The sequence below is a fragment of the Triplophysa rosa genome, linkage group LG8 (genome assembly GCF_024868665.1).
Source record: "Triplophysa rosa linkage group LG8, Trosa_1v2, whole genome shotgun sequence".
In the NCBI taxonomy this organism is placed as follows: domain Eukaryota; kingdom Metazoa; phylum Chordata; class Actinopteri; order Cypriniformes; family Nemacheilidae; genus Triplophysa; species Triplophysa rosa.
Genome location: NC_079897.1, coordinates 21,866,265 through 21,887,922, shown reverse-complemented (window position 1 = coordinate 21,887,922; position 21,658 = coordinate 21,866,265). Strand labels below are relative to the sequence as shown.

Genomic DNA, 21,658 nt, shown 5'->3' with positions numbered 1-21,658 from the left:
GACCTCCTGATTTTAGCGTTTCATTTTCAGGTCTTAATTTAATGTTCCGGGCGCAACAGAACATCTGAATGCCTTCCCTGCCCCTTTCTTTCTTTACATTAGCCTTAGGCTAAGTGCCGCTACGTCACATTATTAGCACAACGTGTCCATGTAGTGAGAATTATTTTACTTTTTTTCACAGTTCTTCATTGCCTTCAGTGAACATTCAATATAGCAGGTGGCGTGATCTCGTATTAGCTCTTGCGTCAACATTTTTAAATAGAAGTAATGACCGTAGAGGCCAGCGATCATCTGTAGCACGAAACCTAGCGCCTGCGTGTTCTCCCTCAGAGATTGACCTAAATAACTCTCTCACGGGTCGCGCGCACAGACGTTTTCCTCTCTCTATCTCTCTCCTCTCTGTCTCTTTTTCATCTCTGCCCTCCCCTTTGCTCCCTATGGGGCACGAACATTGAGATGTACTAGTCTGGCTTTAATGCCTGCTAACAGCAGGGTGAGCACTGTGCTACGCTCTCATTTGCATGACTGTTGGAGGGGGGCTCTTCTGTTAATGCCGAGTAGAGATGTGTTGATTTCTGGCGCAGGTCTAACCTGCCGTGTGTATGTTTGCTTTCTCTCGTTTGTTTACAGCATGTGGGGCTCAGACAAACAGAACGGAGAGATGGCTCACTGCATCTCTGGTCTGGCTGCTAATCTCAGGTGAATAGAGCCCTGTGGGCGTTCCGTATCAGCCAATCAATCTGTGGCCTCTCTGTGTTAGCCAGTCATATTTTGTGGGTGCTCTGTGTCAGCCTATTATGTGCTGGTGTCCTGTCTATCCCCTGCCACAGCCCTAGTCGTCATGGTTACCTCCTCGGACCGGGCACAGAAGTGTGCGCGCATCCGATCTGTCGCATCACAGTTGACCATCTCATCAGTCTATTTGTTCGTTCCAAATATAGCATCAGTGCGTGGTTCTATGTGTCTATATATATATATATATATATATATATATATATATTCCTTTCTTGTTTTTCGTCCGGTGTCCTGTGGTTGACGTAAACAGATTTATAGAAGCTTTCGATTGTTTTGTAATGAATATAGAGCATTAGCGACACAGAAATGAAGCAGGTAGAAATTGGAAGTCAAAAGTAGGACAGACATCTCAGTCATGTCCTCCCAAGTGGGTCAGGACTCTCCGGGTTTCATCCATCCGTGTGTAACCTTCTGCCTGGCCACACGTTCATCACACCAGCCCGTCCTGCCCTGAATAACCTCTAGCATCACACCTGTTATATAATTTAGCCCGTTTTTTGAAGCAGAAGGTCACAATATGATGTTTTTCGATAAACTGTACTGACAGCAAAGCCTATAAATTAACAGTTTTAGAGTACTACAATATAATACATTAGCAATATGTTACTGTTAAAGGGACAGTTCACCCAAAAAGGAAAATGCTGTCATCATTTACTCACCCCCAAGTTGTTCCAAACCTGTATAGATTTCTTTGTTCTGATGGACACATTGAAAAATATTTGGAAGAATGCTTGTAACCAAACAGTTCTTGGCCACCATTGACTACAATAGTAGGAACACTGACAATGGTAGTTAAAAGTGCCTCAGAACTGTTTGCTTTGCTACATTCTTTAAAATATGTTCTTTTTTGTTTAAAAGAACAATGTTTAAAGCAATTTTTCCTACTATGGTAGAACTGTGGCGATAAACTCAATTTTGAGGTCCGTCAATAAAACCGCAGTTTCTCTCTTGCACCACAAGGGGGCATAAGCACAGTTTAAATATCATTCCATATTTGATAGACTCTTCACTCTCAGTTTTAAGACAATATTAATGCTGTTAAAGTATAGACACGGTTTCTGTGTTTACAGCACATGCTACATCCTCAGCATCTGCCAGCGAGATGATTTCATTGATCAGTAATGCTGACACCTCATATCTTTGCACTTTATCAGTATGCCCCTCTCCCTTTGCACCAGCTGCCGCGTTCTCCACACATATACAGTCAAATGAATTTCCTTCTCATTATGCCCGAGGAACCTGTCATTATGTCTCACTTGGCTTGGCTCCCTGTTACTTCTAATATAAATGCTAATGGTGCAGTGAGAGCTCCCCGCTGTCTTCTGTTCCCATGTCATCAAGTCATGTTCTTTTGCGTCGTGCCTCTGTGAGCATTATGGCCAATGCGGTCAGGCTTCTTCTGACCGGTGCTGTAGAGACAGTAAAGATTCACTCTGCTATGCATGAAGGTTGAATAATTATTTTGGATTCAACGTGTGCATAGATTTCTCTAGTGGGTTCACTAACCGGTTTGTATACAGTAGGCTTGAAAAGTCTTAGACCACTAGTGCTTCTCTTTTGCATTTTTTTAATTGAATGCATAATTTGACATTAATTTGAGTGAAGGGTTAAAGGGATACTTCACCCAAAAATGAAAATTCTCTCATCATTTACTCACCTTCGAGTTGTTCCAAATCTGTATACATTTCTTTGTTCTGATGAACACAGAGAAAGATATTTGGAAGAATGATTCTAACCAGACAGATTTTGCCCCCCATTGACTACCATAGTAGGAAAAAATGCAATTGTAGTCAAAAGTGCCCCAGAACCGTTTCCTGTCCTACATTCTTCAAAATGTCTTCTTTTGCGTTCAACAGAACAAAATAAAATGATAAAGTAATTTTTCCTACTATGGGAGTCAATGGGGGGAAAGATCTGTTTGGTTATAAGCATTCTTCCAAATATCTTTCTCTGTGTTCATCAGAACAAATACATTTATACAGATTTGGAACAACTTTAAGGTGAGTAAATGATGACAGAATTTTCATTTTTGGGTGAAGTATCCCTTTAAATTGAATTCAAAATTTATTAAATTGGTGTGTTACCCTGCTGATGTAATGATCCCATGCATTCAAGCGGGCATGGACTCAATACGTTTGTCCAAAACCTGATGATCCATGTTATCCCAGCATGATTTGAGAATGTTCCAAAGAGCATCTCGTGTGCCTCAAAGAAGTTAAGAGGGATGATTCACCCCAAAATGAAAATTGTGTCATCATTACTCCCCCTCATTTCATTCCAAACCTGTATGACTTTCATTTTTCTGCAGAAAACAAAGAGAAGATATTTTGAAAAAAGTTGGTTTCTAAACTATACTGGCCCCCACTGACATTTCTTAAAATATCTTCTTTTGTGTTACACAGAAGAAAGGGTCATATACAGGTTTTGAATGATGCAACGATGGTGAATAAATTACAGAATTTTTATTTTGGGGTGAACTTTCCCCTTAACTTGGTCAGGGTCACAAATCTTATCAAATTAAAACTATTTGTAAGTAAATATTTCTTCAGTTTACTTTTCGATAACTTATGTAAACATTTCAATAATATTTTCATATAAACCTGTCCTATGGTGTGAAAAAGGTAGAAAAAAGCTGCTATTTTATATTATGAAAAGAAATATGAATCATATAAAATAATAAATTATTAATAGTTTTTCTAAAGTTTTGCTGTTACACCATTGGACACATGGTACGGTTTATTGTCAACTACCCCAACATGTCCACAGTATAAACTGCAATTTACAAATATATGTATTGGCGAGATGATTTGCGTTTTCAAAATAATGTAGATTGTGTGTAGCAATAGTAGCTCCAAACTTTTAAACCCAACTCGATGTACATTTTATATATTTTAAAAAAATATATATATTTCTAATACTCTTAAGTGCTTTCGCATATCTACTAAAGAGTCCATGTCAACAGTCTTTGAATATATGTCTGTCTTTGTCAGTCAAACTGTTGTAGATGATTAGATGTAGTCGTGTGTGTGTGTTTGAGATATGATGTTTATTACTGTAGATGCTAGAGTGGGATGCCTGTCTCTCTCTCTGCAGTGTGACCTCTCAGGGCAGCTTACTCTTGGGCAGGGAGGAAGGGTTCAGCTGGTACTGTATCTGGCTTCTCCTCTCTCTGTCTGTCCCTCTCTGTTTGTTGTTTTTACAGTATATGCACTAATGGCGCTTATACCTCGCTCGCTCGCTCGCTCGCTCCCTCTCTCTCTTTCTCGCTCTCTTGTCTGTTCTTCCTCTAGCTCTCTCTATCAGTCTTTGGCTGTTTGGCTGTAAGAAGCTGGGCTTTGTCTTTGTCAGTGATTTTGCTGAGTTGGCCTTTCTTACTGTTTTGCATTAGAACACACTGAAACAGTACCTGCACCTCCATCAATCAACCTGCACAAGTTCACAAGACCAAACTCTTCGTCTTTTATTACCCACTCACTTTGTCCTTTCTCTCTTTCAATGTCTTTTCTGTCCTTTCCATTTCCTTGCCCTTAATCGTTCTTTACCTGTACTCTTCCATTTTCTGTTTTCTTTTCTTGTCCTCGTTCTTGAAAATCATTGGAGTTGTATACTATACGACATAAGACCACACTAAATAACACAGTAACACACACACACACACACACACACACACACACACACTGCAACTGAGGGTATGTGGCATGTTGTGTTGTGTTAAAGGGAGCTAGTCAGGTTTTGACTGCATGGCTAACAAGATGATAGTAAAGTGATGTTAAACCTTTTATGTCCGGCTGCTGTGTATTTTATAGCCGCTTTGTTGTACTGTTGAGATGTGGCTTTTCAAAACGGGTCAAAAACAAGCTGTTGCACACTGTAACTTTTTGTTTTATTCTATTTGTTGCGTATCAGGTGTCCTCAGTAGTAATGCTGAAGTCTATGGTGTTAACTCTCTCTTGCCTTCCCTCTCCCCGCTGTAGGCCGGTAGGAACGATCCCTCACGGAGCGACTCTGACGGTTAACACTAACCCCAACATCAGCATCAAATCCGAGCCGGTGTCTCCTAACCGGGATCGCAGCACCCCCAGTTCCACCGTGACGGGCCTCACCGTGACCCAGTACCCGGCGACGCTGCGTATGGAGCCCACTGGCCGCTCTCCGGTCGACAGCATCAGCAGTAACGGCAGCTCTTACGAGGGCAGCGATCGGGACGACGGCGGTCAGCCGCGCCCGCCCGATTTCAACTTGAGCGCTATGGGTCACCTCCGAGCTTCTGGAGATCAACCTGCCCAGTCGGAGCAGCAGGAGTCAGCCAACGTCAAACGCATGAGACTGGACGCCTGGGTGACATAAACGCTGACGAAGAAAGAGAGAGAGAGCGACCGTCTCTCACACATGTACACACACACTCACAAACACACCCCTAGTGGCTCTGCATTCAGCAGCGAATCTCAGTCCGCACTTAGACACATGCATGCGCCTGTATTTCTCTCTGTCTCTCTCTCTTCCTGTCTTTCTTTCTGTCTCACTCTCAGACACGCTCATATTTACCGGTGTGTGTAGATGTTTATATAAAATATGCATATGTGCTCACACACACACACACACACACACACACACACACACACACACACACTAGATCTTGCCAATCCAGGTGTACACATGTATACGAGACTGAAGTAATGGACCAGACAGAAGGGCTTCTGGTCGTGTCTCTGATCTTCTCTCCCTGCTCGGTTCAGAATTACAGCACACGAAGGCAATCTGGATTGGAAATTTTACAGGCCTTACCGCCAACCCACCTCGCCAACCCAAGGTTCAGCAGCATTGCTTTGTTGAAACAATACGAATGCTTGTTATTTTGTACAGACAAGCCTGTCAATCTGTTTTTCCTTTTTTTTAGATCTTGTTTTTGTAACGATTTGTTTTTGTGGGAAGTATCGCCATTTGTCTCGCTTTTCCTTTTTACGTTTTTTCATCCTTGCTCGAGCAGCTGTCTTTAGAAACGTTCCTTTGGCAATGGAGTTATAGTAGAATTTACTTCGTCTTTCAAATCTTGCAAAAACTCAGCGTTGTGTGTGTCGGCTGCGAGACACAACTCAGTCAAAACTCCACTCATATTCTCAATATTTGTTTTATATCACAGTCTCGCACTGGTCCTATCGTGTGTGTGTCTGAGTTTCTGATGAGAACGCCGCTTCTTATCCTCAAAGATGCATGGACCGTAGATGTGGAAATGAATCTCTATCTGTCCTGCAGGAAACGCGTTTGCGTGTTCTCGGGCTGCTGTGTGTTTTGGAGCGCGTGGTTGTTATCCTTCAATTCTGCTTGTTTACGACGACAGCGGTCTGGCACATTATGCTGTATTTATTATTTGTCTGGATAATTCAGAGAATAATTAGTGAACCGTCTGGCTCAGTTATGCTTATGATTAATTTAAGATTCTAGAAAAAGTAAAAAAGTTGTGGATAAAGCCTGAGTTGTTTGGAACTCAGGGTAACGTGTTTTTAGACGTTAGAGGACGTGTATATACAACATTTTTCTCAGTGTTTCAGTAAAAGTTTATGTATAGCAAAACGGTTGATGTCAAACACAGAACCCGGCAGAAAGCAAGGATATTTAAGTTCTAGATAACTCAGCTGGGTCATTTTTGTAGATCTCTAGAGCTCAGAGAGATCTGGAAAGAGTCTGTCTGGAGCCCTTGTAGCGCTGTGTGTGCTGAGAGAGTAGAGGAGATGAGATTGTACATAGCTATGTATGTTCCCATATACTCTGCCGGGTCTTTCTGAAGCAGCGCTGTAATCTCAGTGGAACCGTCTCTACCTGTAAATAAACTGTAACGTGTTGTGAGTTAGAAAGGTGGAGAGGCAGAAGAAGGGAGGATTTGACTGTTTTTAGCGTGACTCTTTTCTGTCATTTTTATTCTGATGGCGCGCACTTTAAAACGCCCCCCCCCCTTCTCCGCACACCTTCAAACACACAATTTTCCAGAGAGGAATTTCAGGACTGCTCCTGGATGATTGACACATCTCCTCCCTCATGTTATCATTTACACCATCAGTCCCTCACATCCCCAGCATGAATTTTCTAGAGAGGTTCCTGGACAGCTCGGAAGGGAATACATGCCTCCCTGTACAGTATATAAGATGTTTATGTTATAGCATTCAGGGAAGGACGTTACGTTTTGTGAGATCATGGCTTATATTGCACTTCACGCGTTTAACCGTAAACAGTAATAAAAGAAGTCACGTTTTGTAAAAAAATGGAAAAATATGACGAACAAAAAGAATGTTGTACTGAAATCTAGATTAGGCTTTACACGTGTTGCAAATGTGACAATGATGTACACAAATTGTTTTCTGTGCATTAGTGTATTCTCTAAGTGACTAAGATGAAGGGTGTTTCCGTGACGATTTTTTAAATTTCAAGCTAGTGGTCACAGACCAATTCTGTTAGGAAAGTCTTAGATACCGCAGAAGGGAGATGGGTTTAAAATGATTTGAAATATGTTGTATTTGTCCCTCAAGAAAAAAGACTTTTAAGTGTTTTAAAATTACGTTTGTTTTAGCTGTAGTAAGAGAATCTTTCTCAACACCAAGGTGAGACGTAACTATCATTGGCTTCTCTACCTCACCACCACCTCTCCTTCAGTATCTTTCTCTCCTTTTTCCACTCCCTCACTCACAGAGGAAGACAGCAGCCATTTCATTTCACCTCAACAGGTGACCCACCTTTAATCCAGATTACGCACGCACACACACACACACACACACACACACACACATGGAAACAGTACCAATATGGGAGTTTGTAAATCTTGGAGAGTCCACTTTTAATGGCTGCACTCATGTTTGCTTTAGATCTGGACACCACAGAATTTTTATCCACCTGGCTGAGGTTCTAGAGCTACTGGGCATATGTTTTCTAGATTTTAATCATCTGGAGACCCTCTGTTGACTTAAAGACTGTTGTGTCCTGAGCTTTGAACAAATGCAGTAATTTAAGACAAGTACATTCAAGGAAACAGCCTTATACTTGAAGCTGTTGACTGTAAAGCAATGCGCCTGAGACGCTCTAACTGATATATTAGACCAGGCTGGTGCATCAGAGTGGCCAGTTGTGTTGATTTAAGGGTAAGACAACGTTCAAAACGCTTTCCCAAGGACCTCACGATAACAGTAGGAATCTGAGTAATCGAAGAAAAGACAATCGTCCAGTGAATGGTTAACTTTGGCCCTTGTATTCCCTTTGTATGATGTCTAGAAATTCTCACATACTTTTTCTCGTGTTAATTTGTGCTGGTGACAGTTTTAATGTCTGTTTTTATTATCATTTTTATGATAATTATCATTACCATTATGGGTATCATCGCAAATGGTAATTATGATAATAAATTTAGAGAGACGGTTTTTATTTTCTGCGGTTTTTGTGTAGGTTAGGCATCCTATTTTTATTTTATTTTATTATATGAATATTATATAAATATATTATATTTTTTGTTTTCCTTTTTTTGTTGTTTGTTTCAGGTTTTTTTGTTTTCCTTCAAAGGGGTGTTACTAATATTGCACGATTTATTAAGTAAAACAAAACCGTTGTAGTAATATTAGTACTTCTTGCTAATTGAGGGAAGCGATAAAACAGGTTTGATAGAACGACCAGTTCAATGCTGCAATTTTTAGTCAATTGTACAATAGTATCTACACATAGTTAAGGTGGGACATCCACACATTTAATTTATTCTGATCAGACACAATGCATGGGCCTCAGACAAGCAAAGAATGAGTCATATTATAAATAAACTGAAATGTAATTTCAATAAGAATATACAACACACAAAACTAGAATAGACATTGAAGAAAAAAAGTTTTAAAAAATATAGCTAATATATTGTGTTCGGCTAGTCTGCTTTGAGTTTTGTTGTAAAAAAAATAAAAAGACAAAAAAATAAAAAAAAGATTCTGTTGTTTTCGGAGAATGATATACAATTTGTGTATATTTTCATAAACAAAGTATGCACTGATATGTTATTACAAATTCTATACTGCTTTTACAAAAGAGTGTTTGTTATTGTACCAAAGTATCCATTGTCCTTTATGACCCTCCCCTTTTGCGTATGTTTTATTGTATTTTATATATTAAATAGACAAGTTGACCTACACAGAAGTACGAGTCCGTCTGTTATTATGTGCTTTAAGAGGATGAATGTGTAATCATAATGCAAAACTTAAAGAATAATATTGTACCGTTTTAACACCAGAGTTTTTTTATCATAAAATTTTTACATGAAGCCTTTTAGCTTACATCTGGTTATTTTTGCAAAAGCTAAGCGTGAGATTGCCGTTTTTCTTTGAACCTTGACAATCTTGTCTGAACTTCAGTCATTTTTTATCTTGCCACTAGATGTCAGCATCGTTCAACTTTAGTCCTTCCATTATCTTGTCAGCATTCAAAATTCAAAAAGTTATTTTACATTTTATTTGACTCTTTTTGTTTGTTTTATAAAGTCATATATTTTTTCAGCAGAAAAGTTTAAACTCAATTTTCTTGACATTAAACAATGAGAACTCGTTTTAGACACAAGGGTTGTTGCTAAAAAACAAATAGTTTTGCAACAGCTCGTGGTGACTCAGGCACTTTGAAATCGTGAGTGTGTGTGCCCTCCTGTACATGTGCTTTTAGATGGTGGGGGTTGAAACCGATCCCCTTTTGTTCATCTGCCCACAGCGTCAGCTGAGTTTGTCAGTTGCCCTGTCTAGTGCAATCATTGAGCTTCTGTCTGTAACAGGTCCCCACTTAATGTTTGTCTGAATGAAAAATTTCACCTATTTTCTTAACACACTCAGACACATTGACCATTTCAACCCATTTAGTTGTATGGGCCACACCTGTGGCTGCATCCCACTGCACCTTACGGTTTCTGATACCCATACACGTTTAGGGCATAAGGAAAAGGAATAATAAACAAGAAAATCCTCAGAAATACTTAGTGCTTGGACCAGTAATAATAGTGATACTAACTAAGATATTGCTGTAAGCTACATTATTTCATTCAAATTATTACAGTACAGCTCTAAACCCTTCATGGTCAAGGAGAATTGACCATGGTTTTATTATAAGATAAATTTTGTTTAAACAATAGTAATAATTTATTGACAGATTTGTAACCATTTTGTAGTAGTTTTACGATACAAATACTGTGGCTAAACTATGGTTATTGTGATGAAACCAAAGTGAATTTGTGGTTTCAGTGGTTTAACTACAAATAAAACGAATAATGTAAAAAAAAAACAGTAGTTACTATATAAGTTATTTTTCGCATGGGAGATACAGTAACAACAGAATTACATGGGCATTAAAATCTGTAAGTTACAAAGATTGATGGTAAATGCATCGGGTCCTGTGTCCTTCCTGATTTTACGAGCATCCGTCGCTGTCTGATATTGTAAATCAATAGGAAATCAATAATAGAGACAGATGGTATTAGACTCTGAACATCACTCATCCTCTGAACACTTTTAAGTCTTATTAGGATTTTTTCGTAGGGTGTCATGGGGGATTCTGTCATTCCACTCAAATAGCCCTTTACATTCACACTTGTGAATGTGGTTAAGATTGAAATAGTGTCTGTCATTCCACAAGCTTTACTTCAATCAGCTGTTAATAAAACAAAGTTGCGAGCCGTTGCATCAGGAGCGATCATGTGCGTCCTCGTGCTCAGGAAACAGGTGTTGAAGCATCTGACTGCTCCAGCTATTGCCCTGCCTCACTTTTGTTTTAGCTGTAAATAGACACGTGTAAATCCTGATTCTTTCAGTATTGCTGTGTGTAAGTTGGAACACTTTTAGAAAAAAACCTGTGACGCATGACTTATATTTCATCTGTCGTTCACATATACGCTCAAAAAAATATTTGGGCCTAATACATAAGATTTATGTATTTTGATTGCATATAACCAAGCCATATAGTTTACTTTGCTACCTAATATATTTAAGTAAAATTTAACTGGTTTGCATGGGTAGTATTTACTACCCTCAAGAATCATTTTTTTCTTAACAGTTGTTAACTATCAATAAATTTGTGAAAAAATGTGAAACCATGTGGTCTAACTGTTCTTTTTATCTTCAGGAATAAATTAATACAAATTGATGAATAAATTAAAAAAAAAACATTTGATTTATTAATGAAAATTACTTAAATGTGATGCATATTAATTAAGTTGGGTTTAATATGTAAGAATATGTGATCATGTTTCTTATCAATTTAAAACACGTTTTATTTATTAATATTATTACATAAAACTTATTCTTACCCGTTTCATTTTCATATGTCTTACAAATTTGTATCACATTAACTTTATTACTTTGTTTAGGTAAAAAATTTGTAATCTAAATGGATGTAAATTCTATATGCAATCAAAATACATAAATCTTATGTATTAGGCCCAAATATTTTTTTGAGTGACTTTGTTCCATTTTTTTGTTTGTTTGGTTATAGTGTGGATGTGTTCGTCCAATATAGCTGCCATTGTCCCCTAACAGTCCCACCAGTGACACCAGAGGAGCAGCATGCATACAGAGGGAAATGAGGAGGTGATGTCATCTATTATTTATTGTTCCTTATTCCTTCTTTCCTCCAGTGTGGCCTCTTTCTTTCAGATCTGTATTGTGTGGTTAAGCTATTAATCCTGCAGGAATTCTATGATCCACTGTCATACAGAGAAATTCTGACTGTTCAGCCAGAGTTGAAGATTTGAGATTGGAAAGCAAAATGAACTATAAAATGTCTTAAAATAATTGCTTTGGTTAATTATGCATTCATGAATTACTGATAAAAAATTATGGAGGCAGCTCAAAAATATATATAAAATATTATTATTATTGTTGTTATTGATTTTAGTCTGGTTATAGAAACGGACAAATTCTCTGAGTGTTCAACCAGAGTTTTTATTTATTATAAACTAAAATGATTGAATAATCGAGATTTAAAATGACTGGAAAGCAAAGTAAAAGTTCTATATAATGTAAATAATGTCTTAAAATATTTGCTTTGTTCTATATAATGTGTATATATAACTATATAGTGTTCTACTGTATGTTCTATATAATATCTTAAAATATTTGCTTTGTTAAATTATACATTTTTGACTTCTTAAAAATTATGGGCACAAGAAAACAGCAAAAAAATAATTAAAATATGTATGTATGTACAGTATTATTATTATTGTTATTATTGTTTTTATTCTTCTTCTCATAGCAACATCAATGCACATACACAATTATTTTGTTCGTTTTTTATTTTTTTTAAATTGATAGATGAAGATCAACAGGAAGCTTGTCTTATTATCTCATAAAAAACAACAAACAAGTGAATCTTCATAATAAAGCACTATTGGCACAACTGTTTGTTAAAAAGTGAAAAGAAACGACATCACACAATGACCACACTCTTCCTCTTGTCTTCATTTCATTATGTAATCGTGTTTTGGTTCACTTGTGTTTAACTTGGCTGCGTTTTTTAACCACACACTTCTATTGTGGCTCAATAATATATGGCTTTCTGTCTTTTTATTTAACATTACTTTTGGATTTTAGGTTCAGTCTTAAATAGTTGTTGGACAGAGCAAACAATTGTTACTCATCACCAGAGGACCAGGAATCTCCATCATCCACGGACTCATCCGACAGGATCATCTCTGCTTGCCTTGATTCTAATTTTTTATCGTTTAGCTTCTCATCCTGTGACTGGATCGTTCTCTCTTCTTTAAGGTTTTCATTAGCTGTTTGCATGACCCCCACGTCTCCCCACTCCTCTCCAAAGGCCACATCCTGGTTTAAGTGAATAGGGTCATGCGAGTGTTCAGTCATGGCTGGGTCATACGTAGCTGCCATCTCCATTTTTCCTGCACTCCATAAATCTTCCTTCAAGCTAGCGCTAAAAAAACGGTGAATCTCACTTTTCTTTTCTGTAGACAGGAATACCTCCTCTTTACTGTATTCTTTTGTGGAAAAGCTCTCCATTGTATTTTTAAGATGGGCATCAAAATCTCCAAAGATGTTTTCGGTCACACCTGGCATTCGGTTTGGACTATCCAAGTTCACATGCTCAGAGGAATCTTTCTGGTCTTCAGTGCTCTTCTCCGTAAAGTCTTTATTGAGTAGTTCTTCAGACTCAGCTTTGGAGACTCCACCATTTCTGAACTGTTCATTGGCACTTGCTGAATAGGTTGAATTCTGGAAGTACTGACTGGCGTTTGGAGACTCATCCTCTGAACTATTGCACTCCTCATGGTCAGAGTTGGGCATCTGGCTGTCTGGCTGACTATTTATCTCACTCTCCATAGACGGAATGTCCATGAAATCCACGTTGGTGAGCATGGAAATGTTCTGGACCTCTTCTTGAAAGGTTTGCTCTTCGATTGTATTGCTGTTTTGGAAGACGGCTGATGAAACTTCATGAGAATTCTGAAACTGTACTTCTTGCGATGTATCAGGCATTGGTGCATCTGCGAATGAGGATGGATTAACACATTTTAAGATGGCACTTTCTGAATTCTCAACAATTTCCTCATGCTCGGTGTGAGAAAGTTGTGGATTCTCCTTTTCCTCATAAACATTGAGAAAATGCACCTCATCTCTGATGTCATCATTTGCTTTCACACTTTCTCTCTCCACCACCGTATCTTCATGGTCTCCATGTTCACTCTGAAGAATTATCTGCTCTCTTTCATCATCCAGTTCTTCTTCTTTCTGAACGATCTCTTCTGCTATCATCTCTCCAATGACATCTATGTCGGGTTCTTCAGACAGATCCTCCATGGTGTTGAAGCGTTTAGAGGCGCTCTGACCCCACCGACCTCCGTCCATTCTTTCCTTCTCATCCTCACCGTCACTGATCTCACCGACACCAAACTGTGACACTTGTGGGTTCATGTCTGTTTCCTCATCGCTTTTATAGCGAATCAAGGGGCGGGTGTCTGCTATTGTGTTCTCTTGACTGTAACTGTCACACTCTCCGGGATCAGTTCTGCATGAGGCGGATATGTTTGGGGAGTCATCTTCATCATCTTGGTCGTCTTCTCTTGCACCTTCTTCAGGGAAAGGATGATCTTCATTTGAGGTGTGATAAAAGGTTTCAGTTGGTGGTACAAGTTCTTCTGAACTCACCTCATGATGAAGGTCAATGGGGGAGTGAATGGTTTGTCTTTCTGTTTGAAGAAGACTTTCATCAATGTCTTTTTTGATCACTTCTATCTCTTCGTTTTTTGTTTCACTCACGCTCTCATCCTCTGTTTCATTCTTTTCTTGTATGCCGTTGTCAAACCCTATTTCACCCTGTTTCTCAGCGTCAGTGCTCATCACATTCATCTCATTTTGTTCCTCAACCTCAGCGTCAATGCTCATCACTTTCATCTCATTTTGTTCCTCAACCTCAGCGTCAATGCTCATCACTTTCATCTCATTTTGTTCCTCAGCATCAGCGTCAGTGCTCATCACTTTCATCTCATTTTGTTCCTCAGCATCAGCGTCAGTGCTCATCACTTTCATCTCATTTTGTTCCTCAGCATCAGCGTCAGTGCTCATCACTTTCATCTCATTTTGTTCCTCAGCATCAGCGTCAGTGCTCATCACTTTCATCTCATTTTGTTCCTCAGCATCAGCGTCAGTGCTCATCACTTTCATCTCATTTTGTTCCTCAGCATCAGCGTCAGTGCTCATCACTTTCATCTCATTTTGTTCCTCAGCATCAGCGTCAGTGCTCATCACTTTCATCTCATTTTGTTCCTCAGCATCAGCGTCAGTGCTCATCACTTTCATCTCATTTTGTTCCTCAGCATCAGCGTCAGTGCTCATCACTTTCATCTCATTTTGTTCCTCAGCATCAGCGTCAGTGCTCATCACTTTCATCTCATTTTGTTCCTCAGCATCAGCGTCAGTGCTCATCACTTTCATCTCATTTTGTTCCTCAGCATCAGCGTCAGTGCTCATCACTTTCATCTCATTTTGTTCCTCAGCATCAGCGTCAGTGCTCATCACTTTCATCTCATTTTGTTCCTCAGCATCAGCGTCAGTGCTCATCACTTTCATCTCATTTTGTTCCTCAGCATCAGCGTCAGTGCTCATCACTTTCATCTCATTTTGTTCCTCAGCATCAGCGTCAGTGCTCATCACTTTCATCTCATTTTGTTCCTCAGCATCAGCGTCAGTGCTCATCACTTTCATCTCATTTTGTTCCTCAGCATCAGCGTCAGTGCTCATCACTTTCATCTCATTTTGTTCCTCAGCATCAGCGTCAGTGCTCATCACTTTCATCTCATTTTGTTCCTCAGCATCAGCGTCAGTGCTCATCACTTTCATCTCATTTTGTTCCTCAGCATCAGCGTCAGTGCTCATCACTTTCATCTCATTTTGTTCCTCAACCTCAGCGTCAGTGCTCATCACATTCATCTCATTGTGTTCCTCAGCATCAGCATCTGGGATCATCACTTTCATCTCATTTTGTTCCTCAGCATCAGCGTCAGTGCTCATCACTTTCATCTCATTTTGTTCCTCAGCATCAGCGTCAGTGCTCATCACTTTCATCTCATTTTGTTCCTCAGCATCAGCGTCAGTGCTCATCACTTTCATCTCATCTTGTTCCTCAGCATCAGCGTCAGTGCACATCACATTCATCTCTTTTTGTTCCTCAATCTCAGCATCAGGGATCATCACTTTCATCTCATTTTGCTCCTCAACCTCAGCATCTGGGATCATCACTTTCATCTCATTTTGTTTCTCAGCATCAGTGCTCATCACTTTCATCTCATTCTGTTCCTCTTTGTCTTCTTCTCTGTCCCGCTCTATAATCAAATCCATTGCTGCTTCTGTTTCACTGTTCATCAGCTCTGTGATGTCCTCACTAATATTGCTCACATTGTCCTGTTCATCTACCCTCATTAGATCTTCATCCCCCGAGTATAATGATCCATTCTCTTGCACTGAAGAAGCCAGCATATTTGTGTTTTCGCTGACTTGATTTATATGATCACTTTCTGCAACTCCAGACCCAATAACGTGACTTTCACTAATAATCTCTGATTTGACATCCATCTCAGAGGCATCCTCTTTTTCATCCTCTGTTAGCGTTTTATTTTCTTCCCAGGCCACCGTGGGTGCGTGCGAGATCCGAGCCATCTCCACAGACACATCGGTTTCTTCATCTTTACCTTCTTCTGAAACCCCAGCAGGTTCTGTGAATGGACCAGACCAGCTCTCTCTTTCAGGAGTCTGGGAGAGGCAGCTTGGTTGGACGCTCATCAATACAGATTCACTGGTTCTAGATTCAATCATTTGAGCCATCTGAATCTGAGGGTGTTCTGACTCGCTCTCTTTCTGAACCTCAATATCTTCTGGTTTGGGTGCTGGTTTTGCTGTGACACTGTCTGGCACTGTTTGGGAAGGAGTTGCTGTGAGGGCATTGTCTTGAAGGTCATTCTCTGACCGCGAATGATGTTCTGCAGCTTTGTCTTTCTTGTCTGTTATTGGCATTCTGGATGGTGGTTTTTGTGGAGTCCCTCGAGCCGGGGGCCATGTCGGAGCTGCATTGGTCAGCAGATTGCGCGATGAGGTGATTGATCTGTGACTTGTAGACACAATACTGCTGAAATGGCTGGAAGCAGCAGTGGTCTTTGAAGCTGGGTGGGTCCCGGTGGACTTTGAGAGTGGATCTGTAACAAAAAGACAGGCTTTGTCACACACAAAGGAAAAGACTTGCTTGATCAACCTTACCTTTAACAATCTGTCTTACCATTGACAAATAATATTGAAAAGTTCTAAGTTTCTTAAAGGGATAATCCAATATAAATTGATTTATATAAAATAAATAAGGGATAACCCAAAAATATTCACTCTCATTCCATACCTGAATTACTTTCGTTCTTCTACAAAAGAAGATATTTTGAAGAATGTTGGTGACCAAACAGCATTGGTCCCCATTGACTTCATTGTATAGACACAAAACCACCAAGACATTTCTTAAAATATCATATTTTGTCGTTCACAGAAAAAAAGTAAGATACAGATTTTAAATGATATGATGGTGAATAAATGGTGACTTTTTATTTATGGGTGAACTATCCTTTTAAACCACAATTTTTTCCTATTTATCAATATTTGAACACAAATGACTCCTTTTAAATCTTATTAAAACAAATTGCTTTGTCAGCAAGAATCTTACAGAAATGTAACAAGAATATACTGTAACAGGGATTTCCTACATACAGTACTTTAATTTCCTAGAATAGCTCCACAAATGAATTTATAGTAATTCCCTGTACAAAAAAATATGCTTCATCCTACTGCCATCCATAAAATTAGTATGCTGTTGGAGCTATGATGTTACTGACTCTAAAAGATAAGACCACAGGCTGAAGACATTTATGGAGGAGATACTATGAAATAAACATGGCCAAAGACCCTTGATCTGCCTCCCGGGGGAGTTATCACAATACATGCTTGTCCTGAACTGTGAGTCAGTCGAAATGGAGATGTACTGTATTGATCTTCATTAAGCTGCATTACTGGAAAGTGCAGCCATCTGCTACAGTGACCTAAGGGACTAGCACAGGAAGCTACTGTATCTTTACAGGCTTAGACAGATACCTTACCATGCACTCAGCACAACTCTAAGCATTTAATAACTAGCCCAGACGAGTGATAAAAGGGAACTATGTTCAAATAGTATACGATATAAATTTGGATCTCTATGTACAGGCTCATTTAAAAAAATATGATCACTTTAGTAAATATTTTGGGGAAATATGTCAAGAATTTACTACTACCAACAATGTATTGGAAAGCAATTGATGTTTTACATAAAAAAAAGAAAGTATCACCATGTGCCTTTTCATTTTACCTAAAAGAACAGTAGAATTAGTCTTGTTTGTTGCTGGTCTGTTGCTTCTCATGCCCTCACTGTCCAGCAGGGCTCTGGAATAAAACAACAGAACAGCTGTTAGTGTTACAGTGCATTCTTGAGCATGAGGGGTGGGCCGATGAAGCTGAGCGCCAGTCCTGTTCCTGCTTCTGTTGTTATGCAAATTGTATGTCAGATTTGTCATTGTTAGCCCATCTGCAGCATTCAGTCTGGTGTCAAATACTCTTACACACAGCATTCAGGAACCGCAAGAGTTGGACAAACACATGTTGGCTTTCCATGTTTTATGGGGACTTTGCATAGACATAATGAACTCTGTATATTGTTTCTGTATATTCTATATATTCTGTATATTCTATCCGCTTACCCTCACCCTACCCCAAACACACACAAACATTTCTTGCATTTTCAAATAGACATCATTTAGTTTGATTTATAAGCTCTTTCCTCATGGGGACCAAAATATGTCCCCACAAGGTCAAAAATGACAGGTATTAATATCTTTGATGGGACATTTGGTACACACACATAGGGTTTACCAGGACAACACACAAAACACACTATGAGTGTAACAGGTATCCAGAAACATGTGTTTCAAGCATGTAAAGCATCAGTAACAATTCATTTTTGTTTAAATCACATTATATATTTGTTATACATCTATATTAAACAGGCATGTTTGTTCTCAGTTAATTCAAGTTGTGAAAAACACACAACAAACAGTAACAAAAAATTTGAATACATTTTTATGTACTAATAACTACATATATTTAAAATTCAACCACGATTCTCCGTAAGCATTTGTGTATGTGTTTTGAAAAAAGTACAGTATAATGTGCAAGAGTATCATAGTTTACTCGAAATTTCCAAAGGCCTGTTCTTAACAGGAATTAAATGCTATGGATCTGAATGTTTTAAAGGGATACTTCACCCAAAAATTCTCTCATCATTTACTCACCTTCTAGTTGTTACAAATCTGTATCAATTTCTTTGTTCTGATGAACACAGAGAAAGATATTTGGAAGAATGCTTATAACCAGACAGATCTTGCCCACCATTGACTACCATAGTAGGAAAAAATACAATGGTAGTCAAAAGTGCCCCAGAACTGTTTGCTGTCCTACATTCTTCAAAATGTCTTCTTTTGTGTTTAACAGTACAAAAAAATGATAAAGTAATTTTTCCTACTGTGGGAGTCAATGGGGGGCAAGATCTGTTTGGTTATAAGCATTCTTCCAAATATCTTTCTCTGTGTTCAACAGAACAAAGAAATGTATACAGATTTGGAACAACTCGAAGGAGAGTAAATGATGACAGAATTTTCATTTTTGGGTGAAGTATCCCTTTAAGTGAATGAATTACCCACCCCCACTGTTTCACTGGCCCTGCCTCAGCAGATGGATTGGGGTCAGTGCCGGGTGGCAAATGGAAAGAGTCTATTCTGACTGACTGATCTAAGTTACCCCTCTCAGGGTGGCTGAAAGGCTTTAATGTCACTGATGCATAATGATATTAGTTGTGCCTTCCAAAACTACAAACGCCGCAGTCTATTCTCATTAGCGGGGGAGCCACAGAACAAATAACCTGGTTCTGATCAATGTAAAATAAAGTGTGTTTGTTGTAATGTTACTGAAGACATTAACAGATACCTGTACGTGGCCACTTCCAGTCCAAGAGACATCTTCACCTGCAGCAGGTTCTGTCTGTCCATCATCAGACTGTCTATCTCTTGTCCCAGACTGTCCTTCTCCACCTCCAGAGCGTCTACTTTTGCCTGAACAGACGTGTGAGACATGCTTTCTTATGAGCTTAGATTTAGATTTCTTTTGAGATTGTTTGCTACAAACTAATCACGCCATTGCTCTGATTCTGTGAATGTGTTAATAAACAATCACCATTTATATTGAAAGAAAGCTAGGAATCTGAAGAGCGTGTTTCATACCTGAAAATGTTGAAGGTCCTGTCTATGTTCCTCCCTCTGTTGCACCATGTGCTTCTCCAGCATCTCTCTCTTCATCGTCGTGCTCTCCAGCTCCTTAGCCACGTATTGAAGCTGATACTGGTTTTCTCTTTTCTCCTGATCAATCTTTGCCATGTTGCTCTTGGCCTGATTCAAGCTTTCCTCCAGACATCCAACCTGTCTCTGATAGTTGCTGGTTGCCTCCTTCCAGACCTGAGCTGCTCTGTGGCTATACTCCTGTCCTATGTCTGGAATACTCTTAGTTTGAATGGTCTGAGGAGCCATCAGGACTTGCTTTGTCTGTTTCAGAGAGGCCTGCAAAGTTTGCGTGTTCTCCTGGTGGACTTGCATCTGTAGCATGAGGTCTTTCTCCAGTTGGGCGACCTTCTCCCGGAGCCAAATCTGAGCTCGGCGCTCCTCCTCGAGCTCCTTGCGGCTGTCTGCGAGTCTTCTCTGCGCCTCAGCCTGCGCCGTTTTCTCTTTCTGCCTCTGAACGTTCACCATCTCGATATCTTCTATCAGGTTCTCCACCACCATCTCCACATGATCTTTCTCTCTCCATGCTTTTTTCTTTATTTTCCTGGTTTGGTTGAGCACCTCCTCCTGAGCTTTGCGTTGGCCTGGTGGGTCTCTGTTCTTCTTGAGTGTGTGGATCTCTTCTCGCAGTAGCTTGTTCTCCTCCTCCAGGAGCTTCACGCGGCCCAGGTATGACTCCAGACGCTGGTTTAGCTCCAGCATCTGATACTTTTCCTCTTGAAATAGAGTGATGGGCTGTCTGACACCCAAAAGCTCCATCGTGGTGTAAATTGTTATGTATGGAACACTAGACTTGTGCACAGAGAGGCTGTGGGTCTTCGCACTGGTCTCTGTGGCTGAAAAGGGATTATAATGGATGGCTGGAGGGTGAGGTCTGGACCACACTCCCAGTGCCCAGTGGCTGAATGGACCGGCGAAAGAAAGACACTCCTTTCATAGACAATGACAAGGGGGAGGGCGAAAGAGTGTAGAAGGAGGGGTGGACGGACAGAATGGGAAAGCAGTGATGTAATTTGGAAAGTTAACTCTGCAACTGCTGGATTCACATTTAAAATGTGAGCGTTTGAGGTAATGAAGAAAAACAACGATACAAGTGTGATAAAATAAATGTTGCTTTTATGTTAAAGGGTGAAAACCTCAAAAATGTGTTATTTTTATATTTCTGTTGCTTGTAATTCTCCTTCCATTTTTGTAATTTTCTGTCCCTTCTGCTCCCTCTTGTGGCACGTTGCACACATTACATAAAGCCAAAAGCAGTTTTCAAAGCCTTGAATTTGCTTATTAAGAAATATTTGAGTACTGAGTACATTTTGTAAAATGTAAGCTGAATTTAATTCCGATTCTTTGAAAATATTTGAAACTTTCTCTTCCATTCTTCAGAAAATTACAAAAACAAGAGAGATGTTTGATTATAAAGAAGGTTGTTAAGACGTTAGGCCTATATAATAAAGCGTTGTGTTTTTATTACCTTAGATTGAGCTTTTTCTATTTTTCTATCCCTTTTTACAGTAGCCTATCCCTACGAACAAACTGCTCTACAGAGCGTTTCATAAATACGTTATCTTTTTTTCTGCAGAACACTTACTGTATAACAATACATATTCTATAACATGTACATCCAAGAACAAAGTCCAATTTCAATTTTCAGATATTAGATATTCATAAAAAATATTAAAAGTCTTCATTGCTTTTTTATTAACAATGTTTTCCAAACTGGTGCAGTAGTTCTTAATCTCCTGACGAAAATTTGTGAAATTCGGCTTGGATCCTGTCTATTTTTTCTTATGTATGTGAAGTGAATATTTCCTTCGGGAAAGAAGCGAAAACATGACGACATCTTCCCTTGTCAGCTGCCGCTGTGCTTCGAAAGGGTGTGGGGACTGGGGAGGGGTGGAGTGAGCCGTTGGTAGCAATTTGGAACCTCACCGCTAGATGCTGATGAAGCGCTGTACACTGGACCTT

The 21,658-nt window shown here is 39.4% G+C and overlaps 2 protein-coding genes across 11 annotated transcripts in view; one reads left to right on the top strand and one right to left on the bottom strand.

Moving 5' to 3' along the window:
• mef2d (myocyte enhancer factor 2d) overlaps positions 1 to 8,970 on the top strand; it is a 57,316-nt gene extending 48,346 nt beyond the window's left edge. For 6 of the 10 annotated variants that reach the window (XM_057339199.1, XM_057339192.1, XM_057339194.1 and 3 more), the window contains 3 exons: positions 631 to 699; positions 3,889 to 3,939; positions 4,770 to 8,970. In XM_057339199.1, coding sequence (XP_057195182.1) covers positions 631 to 699; positions 3,889 to 3,939; positions 4,770 to 5,142 — 493 coding nt within the window. In that variant the 3' untranslated portion in view covers positions 5,143 to 8,970. The remainder of the gene's footprint in view (positions 1 to 630; positions 700 to 3,888; positions 3,940 to 4,769) is intronic. The other 4 variants (XM_057339198.1, XM_057339197.1, XM_057339196.1 and 1 more) reach the window with 2 other exon arrangements.
• A 3,075-nt stretch (positions 8,971 to 12,045) lies between these two features.
• nes (nestin) lies at positions 12,046 to 20,880 on the bottom strand. The gene is made up of 4 exons (XM_057341095.1): positions 19,643 to 20,880; positions 19,350 to 19,474; positions 17,680 to 17,753; positions 12,046 to 16,492 (listed from the first exon to the last, which is right to left on the bottom strand). The coding sequence occupies exons 1-4, from the start codon at positions 20,453 to 20,455 to the stop codon at positions 12,420 to 12,422; spliced, it is 5,085 nt and encodes a 1,694-aa protein (XP_057197078.1). The 5' UTR covers positions 20,456 to 20,880; the 3' UTR covers positions 12,046 to 12,419.
• Between the last annotated feature and the right edge of the window lie 778 nt (positions 20,881 to 21,658).

Excerpts from the sequence above, each read along its gene's own strand:
- nes (XM_057341095.1), bottom strand. The coding sequence starts at position 20,455 with ATGGAGCTTTTGGGTGTCAGACAGCCCATCACTCTATTTCAAGAGGAA. Across the intron at positions 19,475-19,642 it reads AGGACCTTCAACATTTTCAG|GCAAAAGTAGACGCTCTGGA; the intron begins GTATGAAACACG and ends ACGTCTGTTCAG. Across the intron at positions 17,754-19,349 it reads CTGGAAGTGGCCACGTACAG|AGCCCTGCTGGACAGTGAGG; the intron begins GTATCTGTTAAT and ends GTTTTATTCCAG.